Raw genomic sequence first — 19919 nt, 5'->3', positions numbered from 1 at the left:
TTTTTTAAATTTTATTTTATTTTATTTATTCATTTTTAGAGAGGAGAAAGAGACAGAGAGAGAGAAGGGGGAGGAGCTGGAAGCATCAATTCCCATATGTGTCTTGACCAGGCAAGCCCACGGTTTCGAACCGGCGACCTCAGCATTTCCAGGTCAACGCTTTATCCACTACGCCACCACAGGTCAGGCAGTGAGAATAACTTTTTAAAAAATCAGTATACAATCAACACTTGTGGCTTTTCTTTTTCACCTTGGAATTCCATTGCCTAGTATAGTAACTATCAATGGATAAATGTGTGGAAAGTAAATCACTGCCTGAATCTCAAGTGCCCCAGGTGAAGAATCCACCTTCTAGAAACACCTGTCTGTCCAGCTCCTCTTCTAGGAGCAGTCATGAGGTTCAAAGCTGGGGATTTGGGGGATTTTAAAAATGGCCCGTCTTAAGAAGCAGCAATGTGTTCTGCTCCTTTAGAACTACTGGGCCATCAGTTATAACATTGTGTTTTCAAAGCAATACACAGTAGTAAACCCTCCCCAGTAGCCAGATGAAGAAAGCTACACAGAAATGTTTCTTAAGGCAGTAGGAACAACGAACTCTCATTAAATCAAATCTACTTAGTGGTAATAGTATATATAATTAAATATAATTTTCTGTGGAAGTTATTTGGAAATTAATTATCACCTATTATCATCTGAAATGCTGATTTAAGTTTTTTGTGGTCTGACTCTTTTTGTTAATGACTTCTCTCAGGACCAGCGCTAAGAACCACAAGGGCCAAAATCATCTGTGAAGGACCAAACCCCTCCCGAACCCAGAACCAGCCCCACTTACGTTCCTTGCCCAGGAAAAAGGAGTAGAAGCAGAGGTGGTTGATGCTGAGGTACAGCCAGCCCTGGCGAGGAACCCTGCCCTTCCAGCAGCAGCAAGAGTAATACGTGATGAGCTTCTCTGCCTCCGGAAAGTTGAACCTGGCCTCAAACTTGACCAAGGCCTCTCGAAACTTTTCGGGCTCCTCTTCCTGCTTGGCAAGCCGACTGCTTGTCTCCTCTGCAATCAGAGCCTGACACAGAAAGATCAAGAGCCTTTCAGGAAGAATAAGGCAGGGTGAGGAGGAAGTGATGGTGGCAGAGGTTGGGGCAGAGACAGAAGCAGGAAGGAGTCTTCACTGCTCAACCACACACATGCAGGATGGATGAGAACAGCTCATCGGACTTTCTGTCCACCCTCCAGAAACACAGCCACAGAGGGTAAGAAACAAGCTGGGGAGGAGAGCGGACATGGAAATCCAAAAATAGGTCTTTCATTTGCCCACTTACCAGTCATGAGGCTTGAGGCGAATCACTGACTGCTAAGTGCCAGTTCTCCAACAAATTACTACTATATTATACCTGCCTACTCTTCCATACACAGATATGAGGATCAAAGGGTTAGCATGTTAACTCGATACATCAGCCCTGAAGAAATACCCAGGTTGGAGTTAAAAATTAGTCTTTTAAAAAGAACAAGCTTGGCCCTGACCAGTTGGCTCAGTGGTAGAGTGTCGGCCTGGCGTGCAGAAGTCCCGGGTTCGATTCCCGGCCAGGGCACACAGGAGAAGCACCCATCTGCTTCTCCACCCCTCCCCCTCTCCTTCCTCTCTGTCTCTCTCTTCCCCTCCTGCAGCCAAGGCTCCATTGGAGCAAAGTTGGCCCGGGCGCTGAGGATGGCTCTGTGGCCTCTGCCTCAGGTGCTAGAATGGCTCTGGTTGCAACAAAGCAACGCCCCAGATGGGCAGAGCATCGCCCCCTGGTGGGCGTGCCGGGTAGATCCTGGTCGGGCGCATGTGGGAGTCTGTCTGCCTCCCCGTTTCCAACTTCAGAAAAATACAAAAAAAAAGTAATAATAATAATCTTCCTCATTAGTTTAAAAAATTTTGGTATAAAGCTAATGTTTGCCTAACTCTGTGATACCTAATATATTTCGCTGTCACTATATATGCTATAGTGTTCAATGTAGAAAAGGAGCACCCTGGTTGAAGTTCCTGAGGTTCTAAACAATATTTCCAAAGCAGTCTAGAGTTTTCTAGATTCATACCAGCACTGAGACAGCACTGAGAGGAATCTATATAACCATACTAAAATAATCCTTATCTCTCATTAGTTTCCCCCATACATTTATCTTCCAACAGTTTCCACCCCTAGAAGCCTAAATTCCTTTTCCTTTGTCTTGTCCTCTCTGCAAATATATTGTTCTTTATTAAGATTCTATATAGCCCCAAGTTCTCACAACCCCTTTGAGTTCCTCATCACCAAGTTTCTTCAGTGTATGCATGATGCGTATGTTAATAAACTCTTTTTCTCTTGTTAATCTGACTTTTGTCAGTTTAATCTCCAGGGCCACAGCCACAAGACCTAGAAGGATAAAGGAAAAGCTTTTTTCCTGCTCTAAAGCCACAGAGCCAGAAATTAATTTCCCTCCTCCAAGTTAAGAAGAGAAACATCTAAATAAATAAAAAGACCACTACTCATATTAGACCAAAAAAATGGGGGAAAGTGTGCAAAATAACTGTGAAATGGGTACTTCTGTGACTAAATCCATGGCAATCTGACTCAGGAAACCAAGTTACAGGCAGTCAGGCCAGGCCGAGGTACAGCCCACAGGCTGCACACTTCCCCACCACAGCCTCTCACCTGCTAACCCAGTAAGTCAGAGGTCATATAAGAGGACACCAGTCAACACAGCTCCATCCTGGCTGGATTCAGGATATCCGTTTTCTACCTGATCCCACAAGTATCCCCAATTCCAAAAGGAAAAGAATGCTTCTATACAGGCCCTTAAAAATCAAGAATTCACTTTGACATCCTTTACTAAAAGCCTAAGCATTTAGTGTATGGGAAAGGCAAACATTTGTAGAAAAAAAAAACCCCAACAAAATCAATGGGTTGGAATATTTTACCGTATAGGAGGAAACCTGTATTAAAGGCTACTACTGTGTGATAGTGTTTAATAAGAGAGTTAAATTCAGAATAAGAAACAGTATTTCCCTGCTTGATAGAGTTTTTAAACCAATGACTATTGACCATGTTATTGCAATGAGACCAGTTATGTAAGATGTAATTCATAGCAAATATAGACAGATAATCCTCAAAATTGTCCTCTCTTGCCATCTCAAAACTTAATTGGCTTCAATTCCATTCAATTAACATATTTTAAAAATAAATATCCAGTTGCAGGAGGAGACAAGGGCTAGGTCCAACAAAATAAAGAGTCATAAGATGTCACAACTACAAAAAAGTTAGGAATAACTAATTTAAAAGTCAAATAAGATTGTTGTTCTACCAAAACATGAATCTTAATATTTTTTTTTCCTGAAATGAAAAAATGACCTTCACTTCTGTGCAGGATAACAAAAACTTAGGCCTGAGAATGAGGTTTTTTTTAAATTTTAGGTATATTTTGCCAAACTGATGCTGCAATGTTGAACAGGTGACAAGTAGAACTCATTTGGCTTTACGTATTAAGCCAAAAAGTTCAGTTATAGTGGAGAAAACTCTTAGAATGGAAATAAAAATGCTTCAGTGTTCAAAATGTTTTAAGGAAATTATTAAAAAGAAAACGAGGGAAAATGTTACAATCAAGATGCCTACCTTTACCTTTCCTTTAACGAAACTGGAAATGTCCTCTTTGTTATCAAAGACAGACAAGGTGTGGAGGAGGTTTTGTTCCAGCCAATCCCAGTGCTGGTTTATTTCCTCTAATGTTGCACCTGGGTTAGAAAAGAAAAAGATACAGGAATTAAAAGACAAAAGTAATTCTCGCCTGACCAGGTGGTAGCACAGTGAATAGAGCATCAACCTGGGATGCTGAGGACCCAGGTTCAAAATCCTAAGGTCACTGGCTTGAGCGCGGGCTCACCAGCTTGAGCTTGGGTTCACGGGTTTGAGCGTGGGATCATAGACACGACCCCATGGTCACTGGCTTGAGCCCAAAGGGGTCACTGACTCACTGACCACCGAACCCCCCCGTCCAGGCATGTATGAGAAGCAATCAATGAACAACTAAGGTGCCACAACTACTAGTTGATGCTTCTCATCTCTCCCTTCCTTGTTTCTCACATCCTGGACAACCGTTTGCCAGCTAACAAGGAAGGCACTCTCCACAGGAGCCATGCTCTTTCCCCCCATACCACAGCACTTGGATTTGAGGACACATTTCCCAATGTCACAAAGGTGAGCCAGCCAACCATTTGGGTTACCCTTGAGACTGCTGCCTTCCTAACACACAGAATTCCTATGGCCTCCACACAGATGACAGTAATATCTGTAATTACACAGCTATTCCAAGGACACAAGCCCCTAGCAGCATAGTAGTTCTCAACCCTCTCACAATGTTTCAGAATGAGGACCCTCAAAAGGACCTCAGACCAGAGTCACAGAGGAAGAGCCTCTTGAAAAGGCTTTGTTGGTTGCTTGAGGGCATTACCACTTGTAATAGGCCTGGATGAGTGTAATTTCCAGGTTTACAAATTTGTACTCCACGTCTCTTACAAAAATATCCCTTAAAAATATTAAAAAGAGCCTGACCAGGCGGTGGCGCAGTGGATAGAGCGTCGGACTGGGATGCAGAGGACCCAGGTTCGAGACCCCAAGGTCGCCAGCTTGAGCGTGGGCTCATCTGGTTTGAGCAAAATCCCACCAGCTTGAACCCAAGGTCACTGGCTCCAGCAAGGGGTTACTTGGTCTGCTGAAGGCCCGTGGTCAAGGCACATATGAGAAAGCAATCAATGAACAACTAAGGTGTTGCAACGTGCAATGAAAACTAATGATTGATGCCTCTCATCTCTCTCTGTTCCTGTCTGTCTGTCCGTGTCTATCCCTCTCTCTGACTCTGTCTCTGTAAAAAAAATAAATAAATAAAAATAAAATAAAAAGAGGTTTCATAGTATAAGTTAAAACAAACACATAAAAACATTAAAGTGTATATAGTTAGTTAATTTCTTTCAAAGGCAACAACTACAAAAAAGTCACCCTAATTTTGAAGCATTAAGCAATACCGTTAACAAAAAGCTTAGCTGTTTTAGTTATCTATATTCTCTCTCAAGCAGCCTTCTCGTCCTTTCCACTGAACAATGGGCACCTGGGCACAAAGGCCAGCTCCTAGCAAAGGACCTAGCACATAGCAGGTGCTCTGTAAAGTCCATGTACTTGAAGCATGGTTCTGGACAAGAAAAGGCACATGTGCATCAGATATGTACAGAACTAGATAAACCAAGAGAGCCAGATTTTCAATATGGGAAGCAGGAGATATTCTAACCTCAAAGAAATGACAGGCTACCAGACAAATCACAGTGCAGAAGAATCTCACCAATGTGAGGGGCATGATGGTCAACAGGGCCACAAACTACTCATTACACAAAAGCCAGTCCTCATTTTAACACTGAACTTTCTCTCCCTGTGTGACTAGCAAATTTCCTCTCCCCAGAGTATAAATGCATGTGCAGATATTATAAATACCTCAAGCATAAAAAGGCCACAAAACTCACTCTGGGTTTGTGGATTTGGGGTCAGGGAATAGGAAGGACATCTGTATGAGGACTGTTCTGAACAGGCAGTTTGAGATGGGGTAAATAGAAGAATATAAGAATACCTCATAAGGAAGAATGAGAGTTTAAAACTGGTATTTATTTATTTCCTTGTAATCTCCCAAGTTTTAGGCATGGCATTGCCAAAGCAATGTCCTTCAGTCATCCCTAAAGCCAGTCTTCTCATCCGTCATGGGGAGCTGGCTCCAGGCTCTCTCCCCGCAATGTCTCTGTTCACAAGTTCAGGACCCCCAAGCCCTGCACTAGGAGCACCTGGTCAGCATCTTAATCAGCGTGGGCTGCTGTAACAATATACCACATATGGAGCCTTAGGCTAGCAGTTCAATATCAAGGTTTTGGCAAATTTTGATCCTGATGAAGGCCCTTTCCTGGTTTGTTAACAGCTGCTTTCTCACTGTGTCCTCACATGGCAGAGAGAAAGAAAGATGTCTGATCACTCTTCCTATTTGTATAAAGACATTAATCTTATCATGAGACCCTATCTGAAAGGCAGAAACCACAGGACAAACCAAAAACTCCAGGCTAGTGTGTTCCAAAAGGAAAATTTATTTTAAAAACGCCTTGATGCAAGCATACAAGTGGGCCGAGACCAGCCAAAGGGTGTCAGCCCCGAGTTGTAGGGGGTATTAGATACAGGGAATTTGCTGGCATGGGGTTTGTGCACCTGGGCAAGCTCAAAGTAGCATATGGGGGCTTCTCTGCCCTTGGTTACTGACTTAATGAGGGGATTTCTGCTGCAGAGACACAGTTCTTTGTTGTAGCACAGACTTGGTGTCCCTGGTAAATCCTGAAGACAGACAAGAGGTCAGAAATCTCCCAGGAATAGCTGGGGGCCTGAGTCTGTGCGCCTGCTTTCACAAACAACGATTGTGATTTTAAACTCCCCTAATGGTCAGGTCCCTCCAAAATGCAAGCTTTCCCAGATATTTTTGTAAAGGTAAGCTTTTGCTACATTTCAAAATGAAGGCCAGGCAGCTATTAGGAGAGAGAATAACAAGCAAATTAATGCTATCTTTACAAAATGTTTGGGTGAGGGGAATGAGTTTTACAGGGGCTAATTTAACCCTAACATTATCTTCATGACCTCATGTAAACCTAATACCCCCCCCCAAAAGTTCCTACCTCCAAATACCATCACATGGGGTGGGGTGTAGGGCTTTACCGTTTTTTTTTTGTTTGTTTTTTGAGGGTTACAAGTAAGTCCCTAACAACCAGTGGCCCTACTCAGCTCTCCATCAATCCTACCTCCCTTGTCTTGCTTTTTAAAGATTAATAAACCCAGGAAGCAGCCCTGGGTTTAGGGCTTAGGGTTAGGGAGTGCTGGCTCTGGAGTGATGGTTATGATCCTCTTGCTCTCTGCTTCCTGCCATCTAGGAGGGCCTCTGTGGTGTCCAGGAACCCATAGCCCTTCAGATTCCCCATTCCTCTTATGCAAGGGAAAGATCATTTTGAAATAAAATCAAAACAAACAATTCCAGCCTCTACTATATGATTCTCTTGAAGCTTCCAAATGTTATCTACCTGAACTTTGGACCCACACTACCTGCTTAGGCATACATTTAGTTTACCTGCTTCTTGCTTAATTTTCTTTGATTGTTATATGTCCGCAGATGGCAACTGTGTAGGTATCAATCACCAAAAACAAACAAAATACACCCAAATCTGATGAGTCAGCAGTGGTGTTTTGCAGCAGGCAAAGCACATCACACAATTTCAAGAGAGTGCCTGGGTCTTCACTGACGCAAATAAATCTGCACAGGTACCTTCTGTTGCTGATGTCTCTGCTTCCTCCTCTCTGGCATTTTCAGGCTCTCTTTCCAGATCTCTATCCATTTTTTATCCATCATAATAAAGCCAACTGGTCAGCGTGACCAGGCTGTGGCACAGTGGAAAGAGCATCGGCCTGGGATACTGAGGACCCAGCGTGGGCTCACCAGCATGGGCTCACCAGCTTGAGCACAAGGTCGTCAGCCTGAGTATAGGATCGTGACAGCATGGTCACTTACTTGAGCCCAGAGTCACTGGCTCAGCTGGAGCTCCCCAATCAAGACACATATGGGAAGCAATCTACAAACAGCTAAAGTGCTGCAACTATGAGCTGATGCTTCTCATCTCTTTTCCTTCCAGTCTGTCCCTGTCCCTTTCTCCCACCCTTACCTCTCTCTTACCACACACACTTAAAAAACAATGGTCAGAAAAATGTTTTTAAAAGTATCTTTATTGGCTTTCAATCTTTTGCTGTATATTTTCATATACATCCTATCTACATTAAAAAAAGAAAAAAGACCTGAAGAAATAAGAAAGAACAAGAGAAAGATGAAATCTCACCTTTATGACCTTCTATTCCAAGCTTTGTCTCACTGATGTGCAATGCAGACTGAATGAGGAAACGGAGGCTCCAATACTTTCCCAAGCTCACATACATCATATGAAATGCAAACCAGGGTAGCTCATTCTCTACAGCCTTTAAGTATCCTGTAGTCCTCCCACAATAAGCCCTATTTCAATTCTTCTTTTTTTTTTTTACAGTGACAGAGAGAGTCAGAGAGAGGGATAGATAGGGACAGACAGACAGGAACGAAGATCAGTTTTTCTTTGCAACACCTTTGTTGTTCATTGATTGCTTTCTCATATGTGCCTTGACCATGGGCCTTCAGCAGACTGAGTAACCCCTTACTCAAGCCAGTGACCTTGGGTCCAAGCTGGTGAGCTTTGCTCAAACCAGATGAGCCCACTCTCAAGCTGGCGACCTCAGGGTCTCGAACCTGGGTCCTCCGCATCTCAGTCCGACGCTCTATCCACTGCACCACCTCCTGGTCAGGCCCATATTTCAATTCTTAAGTAACATTTACATTACCCTTCGGCCCAGTACTTCCTGTGCCCTGACACAAAAATACACTACATTTCTGTATCCACAGTAGGAGTGAGTTCTCTTCCTGAGGTCCCATATTCCTGGGTGACATGAAGCGTTTTTTATTGATCCTGCTATTGAGGTCCTAGAGCCAAAATAGTTAACTGTTAACAGCTAACCATAAGAGGCTGTCTCCCTCTACTGATAACCACAGATACCATGAATAAATTTTAATCAAGTTCTAGCACAGTTCATCATGTGAATTAAGATTTGAGATAGTCATCAAAAAATTAAACTATTATTCTATAAAACATTCTCCTACCTACTGGAGAGGAGCTTACAATAGGGAAAGATAATTCTAAAACAAAGTTTACATTAATATCTACCCTGTTACCCTGTTCCTGAATAGAAGACATACTTGTATGACTCTCCCAGCAAAGACAATTGGTATGATGAAACTCTTCCACTCTATGGTCATATATTTCCTATAGAAGTTGCCAAATGGCCTGGAAATTTTCCAAACTATAATTTCCTCTTCAGGGAAGTCTTATGATGGGCTTCAAAAATATCATAAATTAATGCAAGCCAATAGCATGCCTGTGACAGCCAAGGACTAGAAAAGAAAGTCTTCCCACATACATGATATATCAAAGCTCTGAGCCTCAAATTTTCTGTTTCTCAAATTACATGAAGAAGCCCATCAGAAAACAGCTTTAAAAAAATGAAATAGAACAGAAAGAATAAAAAATAGAATGTATATCACTTTATAAGGGTAACCACTGACTTGTGAAATATTTGTTAGGGTTACGCACATACACATAAATATATTTCTGTCTGTAGGTCATGCTCAAAAGAAGGTTATGGATGTGTAAGTGACTGGAAATGGAAAAAAGAGAAGAAAGTGAGAATCTGATATCTATTTAAGGGTCAGATAAAAAGGCTACAAATTAAGTCAATATTACAGCAGTATTCCCACAGCTTCTGCTGTGAGCCTTCCAGGACAGAGAGTGGCTGCAGTTATGGCCTGAATTTGTCCATCCAAATTCATATGATGAAGTCCTAATGTCCAATCTGTCCATATTTTAAGACAGGACCTTTAAGGGGGTAATAAGGGTAGAGCCCTGATCCAATAGGATTGGTGTCCTCATAAGAAGTGAAATGCACACCAAGGATGTGTGCTAGGAGAGGACAGAGAGAGAAGCTAGCTATCCATAATCCAAGCAGAAAGGCGCTTAGGAGAAATCAATCCTGCCAGCAACTTGATCTTGAGATTTATTGTTTGACCCACCTGTCTATGGTATTTTGTTGGGAGCCCTAGACCATGGTTGGCAAACTCATTAGTCAACAGATCCAAATATCAACAGTATAACAATTGAAATTTCTTTTGAGAGCCAATGTTTTTTAACTTAAACTATATAGGTAGGTACATTCCTTATTGAGTTAGCGCCTGAACGTGGTATTTTGTGGAAGAGCCACACTCAAGGGGCCAAAGAGCCGCATGTGGCTTGCGAGCCACAGTTTGCCGAGCAAGACCCTAGAAGATTAATACAAGTCTCCAAAACCAAAATTTATAGGAATACTGTGGATTATAACAGAAGTTTTAATAGCAAAATCACACTTTGTTTTATTAAGGCCCTTATGTAGGGAATTACTCTTCTAACCTTGAAGCCTCTTGGATTGGAGAACTTTAGTTAAAAATTCTGAGTGAATGTCTCTTGGATGCAAACACCAAGAAACGGTCTGAGTGACCTTTGTGTAAACACAACGGAATGTATGTGAACGGGCGTCAGAAAATTAGACTAGAGGTTCTACATTGCCCTTTCCTTTGTGCTAGTTAATTAGCAAAAGAAAAAGAATGTACTGACCCAACTTAGCCCTTTCTCCACGTCAGCAAAATGACCATTAATCATTCCTTCCCCTTTATCACCTGGCCTCCCTCCCTTGTAATCCTGTTATCTCTGTTCTGCTTCTGATCAATAAAAGCTAAGGGAAAAGGAAATCCAGGTCTTCTCTGCCTCTCTTGGCAGGCCTCCTCTTCTTCCTCTTGACATCAGTTTGTGTCTTGAGTAGGTTTTTTCCACGTGACACTGGTAGTTCCCAGTGGGCTAGAATACTACAACTGGTGACCTCGATGTGATCCATCTGTGGAATCCATCTGCGCGTGAAGAGGAGTTTTGCGCTGCATCTTATGAGGAATTCCAGTAAGGAACAGTCCCTACTCGCCTTGAGGAAGGGAGGATGCACGTAGATCAGAGAGGGGTTTCCTCATGGGACAGGAGCTTACCAAGCAGCAGTGCATTTATGTTAGAAATTTACACTTGCTCCACGCTGCTCAGTGTACTGTAAAGCAATTGTGTATGTTCCTTTGAGTAGAAGAGAATTAACCTACATGAAAAATTTCCCTGACTTTATCTGGGACCCTAATGGGTTCACAAAGTGTAAAGCTAGTAGCCACGGCCATCATCACAGCCGCCAGGCCCATGCAGGTTCTCATAGGATTCAGACAGACAGTAATGAAACAACAGAGCCAAGAACAGGTGGGCCATTAGCTTTAATCCTAGCTTGCACCTGGTGGGCAAGAAATACACACAGTGGAAAAACACTTCCCTTTCCATTCAGGGCTCCCAAAGCCACTGACTTACCCGAGTATTCCTAGAATCAAAGGTTTCTACCACACCAGCCTTATTCACCTCTGTTTCCCATCTCCTTCTCTCTGCACAAACTGGCTTCTCCCTCAGCACTCCACCATCTTGGCTGCTTCTCCTGGCCTCCTCCACGTGGCCTTTCTCTGCTCTCTCACAGCATGGGCTCCTCCTAGAAAGTAATCACTCTTCCCTCTAACAACGTGATCTCTCCTTTTTAAAACATTTTAACACGAAAGCCCTCCCCCAACACATATTAACATAATCACGCCCATCGTAAGCAAGGGCAATTAATATCACCTGAGTGATGGGCTTCCAGGTGGGCAGCGCCATCTTTAACAAAGTGAACATAATATATTTTATCTGCCCAACAATTCACCCATATGCTCACTTTACTACCCACAATCTACATCACCGGCATCCCTGTGCAAGGAAATTAGGCACATTACACAAATTACAACAACATGACAAATCATACAATTTCAACAATTACAAAGGTACATCTCACCAGTCTCTGAGCACTTTGCCCAAAAGTGCAAAATGTCCTCGGACTTCTTTCTAGCTGTTTGAAAGGCTTCCCAGGGCAGGGGAAGGGCCTCCATCAAAGCCGCCTCCCACCCCCATCAGGGTATTTCACATTGTACAAAATCCGTAAGTCCAACCAACATAGGAGCCAGTGCCCACTCCGGTCATAGTCCAGGAATCAGTCCAAGCACATGCGGCCTCAGCCACCCCCCTCATTCCTGCCATCCCGGCAGGTCTTACACTGTCCCAAGGAGCACATGGCAATGGCAGTCAGCATTTCCATCTCTGCTCCAGAGAGCATGATGGCATCCACCCTTATGTTCCCCAAATTGCAGACCTACCAGGGGCATAGTAAGTACTCCTTGCTGCTGGGCTCTCACCTTCTGGAGACTGGATCGCAACTCCAGACCGATTCTCCTCATCCTCCAAAGAGGAACTGAAAATATCAGTTCCTGCTGCCGGGCTCGAGCTTCAGGCAGCCGCTGCCTTCTTCTCCATAGGCTTTGCAGCCCCGATCCTGGCCTCAGTCCTGGCCTCCTGCTGCTGCTGGCTCTCCACAACATCTAGAGCAATCTGCAACCCACGAACCTATGATTCCTCCTCCAGCAGCTGCTGTATTTCCAAGTGAATCTCACAAACCTGGTCGGCCTCCTCCGGTGCTTCCTTCAGCTCCAGGGTCGGCATCTCTTTCTCCCATGTTTGCTCCAGCTCCTTCCACTGCTCAGCCTGCTGGCTCCAGGCAGCCTCTTCCACACAGAGCTCTCAGTTTCCTCACGCATGGATGTAAAAGTCACCCAGCCTATGGTCCCCAAAAGGACAGCCATGGGGAACTGTAACAGCAGCCAGTCCTCTATATTCAAAGGTGGTGGTGGCTCCAAGCCGATCTGTATCAAATCCTGCCACAGACTACGCCAAATGTAAAGCCAGTAACCATGGCCATCATCAGAGCCGCCTGGCCCGTGCAGGTTCGCATAGGGTTTGGACAGTTGGTAATGAAACAATGGAGTCAAGAACTGGTGGGCCATTAGCTTAATCCTAGCTTGCATCTGGTGGGCAAGAACTACACATAGTGGGAAAACACTTCCCTTTCCATTCAGGGCTCCCAAAACCACTGACTTATCCGAGTTTTCCTAGGATCAAAGGTTTCTACCTCACCAGCCTTATTCACCTCTGTTCTCTATCTCCTTCTCCCTGCACAAACTGGCTTCTCCTTTAGCACTCCACCATCTTGGCTGCTTCTCCTCTCCTCCACGTGGCCTTTCTCTGCTCTCTCACGGCATGGGCTCCTCCTAGAAAGTAATCACTCTTCCCTCTAACAATGTTATCTCTCTTCCTTTTTAAAACCTTTTGGAGCAAAAGCCCTCCCCCAGCACACATTAACATAATCACACCCATCCCAAGCAAGAGGGCAATTAATATTATCACCTGGGCAATGGGCTTCCACCTGGGCAGCACCATCTTTAACAAAGTGGGCGTAATATATTTAATCTCCCCAACACAAAGAAATTTAAAATTTAACTGTTAGAACATTTGATCCTGGCTATTCTGACCTATTCCAAATAATATATTTACTGGTTTCTAGGAGCCAAACAACAGCAACTTCATTTTAGTAGCAAAAGGGCCCCCTCCCTGGATAAGGGCTATCTCTACTAGAACCATATAATGTAAAGAAGCAGAAGAAATAGTTATGGACTCTTCTTTATTGTAAAGATTCTACTCAGGCATGATTTACGCTACACCTGCTACCAGGGAAGCAGCACGTCAGGCCATTTCTCACCTCTTAGAGTCCATCTCCATTCCTGGCTGCCCTGAAGTAATTAAAACAACCAATGGCCTTTTCTATACTCCTAAAACATTCCAAATAGTGTTACAAAACCGGAATATTAAAAATGTTACAGGTATCCTTTATAATCCAACAGAACAGGCCTGTATTGAACGTGCTCACCGCACCTTAAAAATCTATCTTAACAAACAAAAAAGGGGAAGTCAGGAGGAGAGACTCACCCCACAAGAACAATTGTATAAGGCTTATTTTACTCTTAATCTTTTGAACATTTCCTCCTATGGACTTACTGCAGCCAAGAGGCATTTTATACCAGCCGAACAACAGCCTAGGCCTCTCATGTTGTACCAGGATATTTGCTGGCCTTGAGTGGCAGAATCCAATCAAATTACTAACTTGGGGGAAAGGGTATTGTATGGCCAGGGGCCACCATCATGGCCATTCACATGCAGGTTCTCATTGAATTTGGGCAGACAGTAAAGAAATGGCAGAGTCACAGGATGGTGGGCCATTCTGTTTATTGGTGTCTCACCAAGACAGGCAAGCCACAAGAGAAGCTAAGTCTCATTTATAGTGTAGATCAGGGGTAGTCAACCTTTTTATACCTACCACCCACTTTTGTATCTCTGATACTAGTAAAATTTTCTAACCACCCACCAGTTCCACAGTAATGGTGATTTATAAAGTCGGGAAGTAATTTTACTTTATAAAATTTATAAAGCAGAGTTACAGCAAGTTAAAGCATATAATAATAATTATTTACCAAGTACTTTATGTCAGATTTTTGCTAAGTTTGGCAGAATAAATGTTTATAAAACAACTTACTATAGTTAAATCTATCTTTTTATTTATACTTTGGTTGCTCTGTGTGAAGCCAGTAGCCAGGGCCACCATCACAGCCGCTTGGCCCGTGAAGGTTCTCATTGGATTCGGACAGTCGGTAAAGAAACAACAGAGCCAAAAACTGGTGGGCTATCATCTTTAATCCTAGCTTGCACCTGGCAGGCAAGTAAAAACACACACTGGGCTCCAAAACCCACTGTTGGTCAAATAAGTTTATAAATATGATATATATGTTTGCTCGCTAGTGACTCATATTGGGTGTGGGGGACAGGCTATAAGCAGGCCAGGTCATTGTAGCCTGAGGTTTGGTTTTGGGACTAAGCTTTTCCCCACACCCTTGACTGATTGTATGATCTGGGTGGTGCACTCTCATGAGGAATCCAATTATGCCTTGGATAAGTGACTTTGTATCAGGGACTTCCTTGTTTGTATATTGGATTAAGGGATTTTGGTTTTCTACACTATAAAGTGGGACAGACCAGGAGCTGGCTCACTCAGTTCCTGCTATCACGATTGCAGGGGCTTCCCTGATCCCTTTCCCTTCATGGGAAAAGCTGGTTTTCTGCTTTTCCCTTGTCTTCTTTTGTGGTTTGCCTGTCTTGGTGAGACACCAATAAATAGGATGGCCCCCCATCCTCCGACTCCGCCATTTCTTTATCGTCTGCCCGAATCCAATGGGAACCTGCATGTGAATGGCCAAGATGGCGGCTCCTGGCCTTACAACTGGCGTAGTTTCCGGCAGGATTCAGAGATTGGTATGGGGCCACCACCCTTGATGGGTGGGATAGAGTACTGGTTGCTGCTCTGGCTCCCCATGGCTGTCCTTTTAGGGGCCATGGGCTACATGTTTTTTACTCAAGAGGAAACCAAGAGTTCTGTGCGAGAAGCTGCCTGAGGTCAAAAGCTTCAGTATGAATTGCAAATAGAACAGCAGAAAAGGCTGGAATTGGAGCGAGCACTGGAGAAGGAATTACGGGTTCGCGAGTTGCAGTTTACCTTGGAAGCTGAACGTTTTCACCGACAGTTGTTGGAGAATCAACTGCGGATTCAAGAGCTCAAGTCTCAGCTTCTGGCCAAAAGCCAGGAGCCACAGGAGCCTAAACTGGTCACCAAAGGAGCAGCAGCATCCGTGGCAGTGGATTGGCTTTGAGTCAGCGGGAGTAGGCGCTTGCAACTCCTCTTCTGAGGATGAGAAGGCTCAGGCTGAAGCTGCCATACGCACACTGAGAGCCAGACCAGTTGTCGCCAAGAAGGTAAAAACCCAGCAGCAAAGAGTCCCTCAGGGACAGCCACAGCCTCCTACCCAGGTAATGGAACACTCTGTGGTCCGGCCCTATACCCAGGCAGAGCTGATGGAGTTGGGGGCACAATTTAGGCAGAAACCTACTGAATCCCTGGTAACCTGGTTACTACGATTATGGGATATAGGGGTGGATGGCATCATGCTCTCCGGAACAGAGATGGAGAAATTGGCCGCCATTACCACACACTCTTCCTTGAGGCAGCGTCTTCAGAACTGCCATGGCAACCCAGGAGACCATACCCTATTAGAATGGGTGATGGCCGCCATTCGTATGGTCTGGCAGAATGCTGGAGAATTGCCGGGGGCAATGAGTCAGTGGCAGTGCTACAGTGAGTTAGTAAAGGTCCTTCGGGAACTAGGTATGAAGAATGCTGTTTTCAACCCTGGGTCTCGTGGGCCAAACGAGGAAGTGTTTACAGCAAAAATGAGGGAATTTGTCCTTGCTAGCGCCCCGTCAGCCCTTTTTGGGTCACTTGTGGCTATCTTGGGCCCCTATGTGGGGCAGCCCATCAATGCAGTTACACAGATGGTAGCAGATTTGGGAGAGCTGGAGGCCGCTCGGGATCATAAAGCAGTGAGGGCTGCTGCCTATGTTTCCCCCCCAACTAACAAGGGAAACGGGCCTGTAAAGGTTACCCGAACGCAGATGTGGGTAGACTTGATTGCAGCTGGAGCAGATAAGGGGAAATTGGATGGCCAGTCTAATAAAATTCTTTTGGAGCTTTGGCGGCAGCTTAAACCAGAACAGAAGTTCCAGCCACTGAGACGAAAGGCCCCAGCAGCTACCAATAAAACGTTTGGTGCGCGTACAGCTCGGTTACAAGATTATATGATAGAGACGGCCGAGGGAGAGGAGAACTCCCAAGACCCATTGTACCAGTTTGAATAGGAAAAAGGCCGAGGGACCCGTCTAACGGGGATGGGCAGGGACCGGAGGCCACATGTGGAACTGGCTATCCACTGGTCCCCTTCCATGTACAACGGGTGTTGGCCTTGGTGGATACAGGTGCAGAATGTTCCCTTCTCTATGAAAACCCAGAGCGGTTTGCTGGGACCCCAGTGGCCATTGATGGTTATGGGGGCCAAACTGTTCAAGTGAAGCCAATAACTATTCCATTGGGGATAGGGAGACTGCCTCCTAAGCCATATAAGGTGTATGTATCTCCTATTCCTGAATATATTTTGGGGGTAGATGTCTTGCAAGGACTGTGGTTGGAAACTACAGCTGGGGAGTTCCGGCTGCGGATCAGGGTTGTGAAGGCAGTATTGCGGGGACACGCATCACATTCCCCTTTGCAATTACCCGTCCCTCGGCGTGTGACTAACACCAAGCAGTACCGCCTGCCAGGTGGTTATGAAGAAGTCACAGGGACAATCCTCGAACTAGAAAAGGTGGGGATCATCCGGCCAGCACACAGTCCTTACAACTCCCCAGTATGGCCTGTGCGCAAAGCAGATGGAACCTGGAGAATGACAGATTACAGGGAACTTAATAAAGTTGTTCCCCCTTTGCACGCTGCTGTTCCCTCGATAGCTAACATGATGGATCGGCTAAGCCATGAGTTGAGGACATACCACTTTGTGGCAGACTTGGCCAATGCTTTTTTCTCTATTGATATAGCCGCAGAGAGTCAAGACCAATTTGCCTTCAGTTGGGAAGGGAGACAATGGACCTTTACAGTGTTACCCCAGGGCTATTTGCATACCCCCACCTTGTGCCATGGGCTGGTAGCTGCTGACCTGGCTAAATGGAAACAGCCAGAGGTAGTCCGCATGTACCATTATATTGATGATATTATGCTAACTAGTGATTCTCTTTCAGAATTGGAGCAAGCAGTCCCTACCCTGCTATCCCATTTGAAAGCATGTGGCTGGGCAGTTAACAAGAACAAATTACAAGGACCTGGGTTATCTGTTAAATTCTTGGGAGTTGTCTGGTCGGGTAAGACAAAAGTTATCCCTGACGCAGTTATAGATAAGATTCAAGCATACCCTGTGCCCACTACGGTAAAACAGTTACAGGAATTCTTAGGTTTGTTGGGGTATTGGCGAGCATTTATACCGCATTTGGCTCAGTTACTACGCCCCTTGTACAACCTTATTCGAAAGGGGGTTCGCTGGGATTGGACTGATCAGGCGCAAGGTTCATTTGAAGCTGCTAAGAGAGCTGTCAAGGTGGCACAGGCCTTGAATGTGTTTGATCCTGCCAGGCCCTGTGAGCTGGATGTTTATGTAACCTCAGAGGGGTTTGGATGGGGCTTGTGGCAGCGGACAGAGCGCCTACGGCAACCTATTGGGTTTTGGTCCCAATTGTGGAAAGGTGCTGAAGTTCGTTACTCATTAGTAGAGAAGCAGCTGGCAGCTGTGTATGCTGCCCTCCTGGCAACTGAGAGTATTACAACCACAACACCAGTTACAGTCAAGACAACATACCCTATTGCTGGATGGGTGAGAGATTGGGCAACTAAACCACACAGTGGTATGGCCCAAATGTCCACCCTGGCCAAGTGGGGTGCCTACCTGCAGCAACGCTGTGCTCTTAGCACCAGCCCATTGAGGGCAGAACTGCAGGAAGTCTTGGGTCCAGTCACCTATGCGACCTTAGAGTCAGGTGCAACTGGGGCTCAGGAGGCAGAACCTGAAGTCAGTCCCTACCAGGAGGGGCGGGTGCCCATCCCCGAGGATGCCTGGTATACTGATGGTTCCAGCAGGGGCCAACCTGCCAAATGGACAGCTATAGCCTTCCATCCAGCCACTGAGACTATTTGGATGGACACGGGTGTAGGCCAAAGCAGCCAATGGGCAGAATTAAGAGCTGTTTGGCTAGTTGCCCATAATGAACCTTCACCTCTGGTAATCTGTACTGAAAGCTGGGCCGTCTATCGTGGACTTACCCTTTGGATTGCTACTTGGCACATTAACCAGTGGATGGTAATGCACCGTCCACTATGGGGTCAGGCTATGTGGCAGGACTTATGGGAAATAGGACACCAGAAGCAGGTGACAGTATATCATGTCACAGGGCATGCCCCTCTAGCCCATCCTTGAAATGATGAGGCAGATACGTTGGCAAGGGTGCGATGGTTGGAGACTGCACCTGCAGGTGATGTGGCACAGTGGCTCCACCGGTGCCTGCTCCATGCAGGACAGAAAACTATGTGGGCTACGGTTAAGGCTTGGAACTTGCCTGTGTCCTATGCAGAGGTACTTGCAGCCTGTGAGCAATGTGAAGTATGTTCCAAGGGACACCCTCGGAGACCACTGGTGTCGCCTGGACAGATTCAGAGGGGTCATGTTCCACTGACACGATGGCAGATAGACATTATTGGACCCTTACCAAAGTCAGAAGGGTACCAGTATGCAGTCACTTGTGTAGATACTGCCACCGGGCTGCTTGCTGCTTACCCTGCTCATAACCCTGACCAGAGGGCAGTCATACAGGCTCTGGACCGCCTGAGTGCTGCATATGGGTGACCGCTGGTCCTTGAAAGTGACAATGGTACCCACTTCACTGGTTCAATGGTGAGGCAATGGGCTCAAAAGCTGGGCGTGGACTGGAAGTATCATGTTCCCTACCACCCCCAGGCTGCTGGTATCATTAAGCGGTATAATGGACTCTTAAAGCAGGGACTGCGACAGGAGGGGGGCACCGGCTCTCTTACTGGATGGACACGCCGCTTATGGACAGTACTCCGGATTTTGAATGAGCGACCTCGACGGGGGAGCCCAGCTCCAGTAGAAGCCCTCCTGCATCGGACAGCTGCCCCCATTCAGTTGCAGATACGCACCAAGGACATTTTACTCAAGCCAGGTTTCGGACAGCAGGGCAACGTGCTCTTACCTGCTCCAACAGCCCTTCTTAAAGGACAACGGCTTAATGGACTTGGCCCTGGACTGTACAGGCCCCCCATCTGAGATGGGTGGCCTTGTTGGCACCATGGGGAAAGGGGCTAGAGGTGGACCTCCAGTTAACTCCTTGGGCAACCAGCACCTGGCCACCTAGGGTAGAAGTGTATTATCCCTTGAGCGCTCAAGGGGACAGCATTTTGAAGGGCACCTTTGTAATTTCTTTATGGCCAATAATGAGTTCTCCTATTTTACTACGCATAGAACCAGCAGATGCTGGTGTATTGGCCAATAAGGTTTGGTATGCCCGCTCAGGGCGGCCTCTGGTGCCAGCTACGGTGCTGTCTGCAGACAAAACTCTGGCCTGTATTCTGCCAGAGGGAAAGGATTTGCTTCTCTTGGTGCCACTGACAGCTCTCTCATTTCGCCCATAGTTTTTGATCTGTTAATCCTATTGCAGTAGTTGGTACTATTTCTGTTTATGCAATGTATCCCACTCCTTGCACAGTGACCATCATGGAAGATGCCTGTGGTTTAGATTGTA

At 45.5% G+C, this 19919-nt stretch overlaps 1 protein-coding gene across 4 annotated transcripts in view; it reads right to left on the bottom strand.

Annotated features, from left to right (window-relative positions):
* TBC1D8 (TBC1 domain family member 8) overlaps positions 1–19919 on the bottom strand; it is a 180867-nt gene that overhangs the window by 60610 nt on the left and 100338 nt on the right. For all 4 annotated transcript variants that reach the window (XM_066377211.1, XM_066377212.1, XM_066377213.1 and 1 more), the window contains exons 3-4: positions 3628–3746; positions 833–1061 (exon numbers count right to left, since the gene is read on the bottom strand). In XM_066377211.1, the coding sequence (XP_066233308.1) occupies positions 833–1061; positions 3628–3746 (348 nt within the window). The remainder of the gene's footprint in view (positions 1–832; positions 1062–3627; positions 3747–19919) is intronic.

This window comes from Saccopteryx leptura, chromosome 3 (assembly GCF_036850995.1).
Source record: "Saccopteryx leptura isolate mSacLep1 chromosome 3, mSacLep1_pri_phased_curated, whole genome shotgun sequence".
Lineage (NCBI taxonomy): Eukaryota > Metazoa > Chordata > Mammalia > Chiroptera > Emballonuridae > Saccopteryx > Saccopteryx leptura.
The sequence above is the reverse complement of the archived record's forward strand: the minus strand, read 5'-3'. Positions and strand labels throughout refer to the sequence as shown.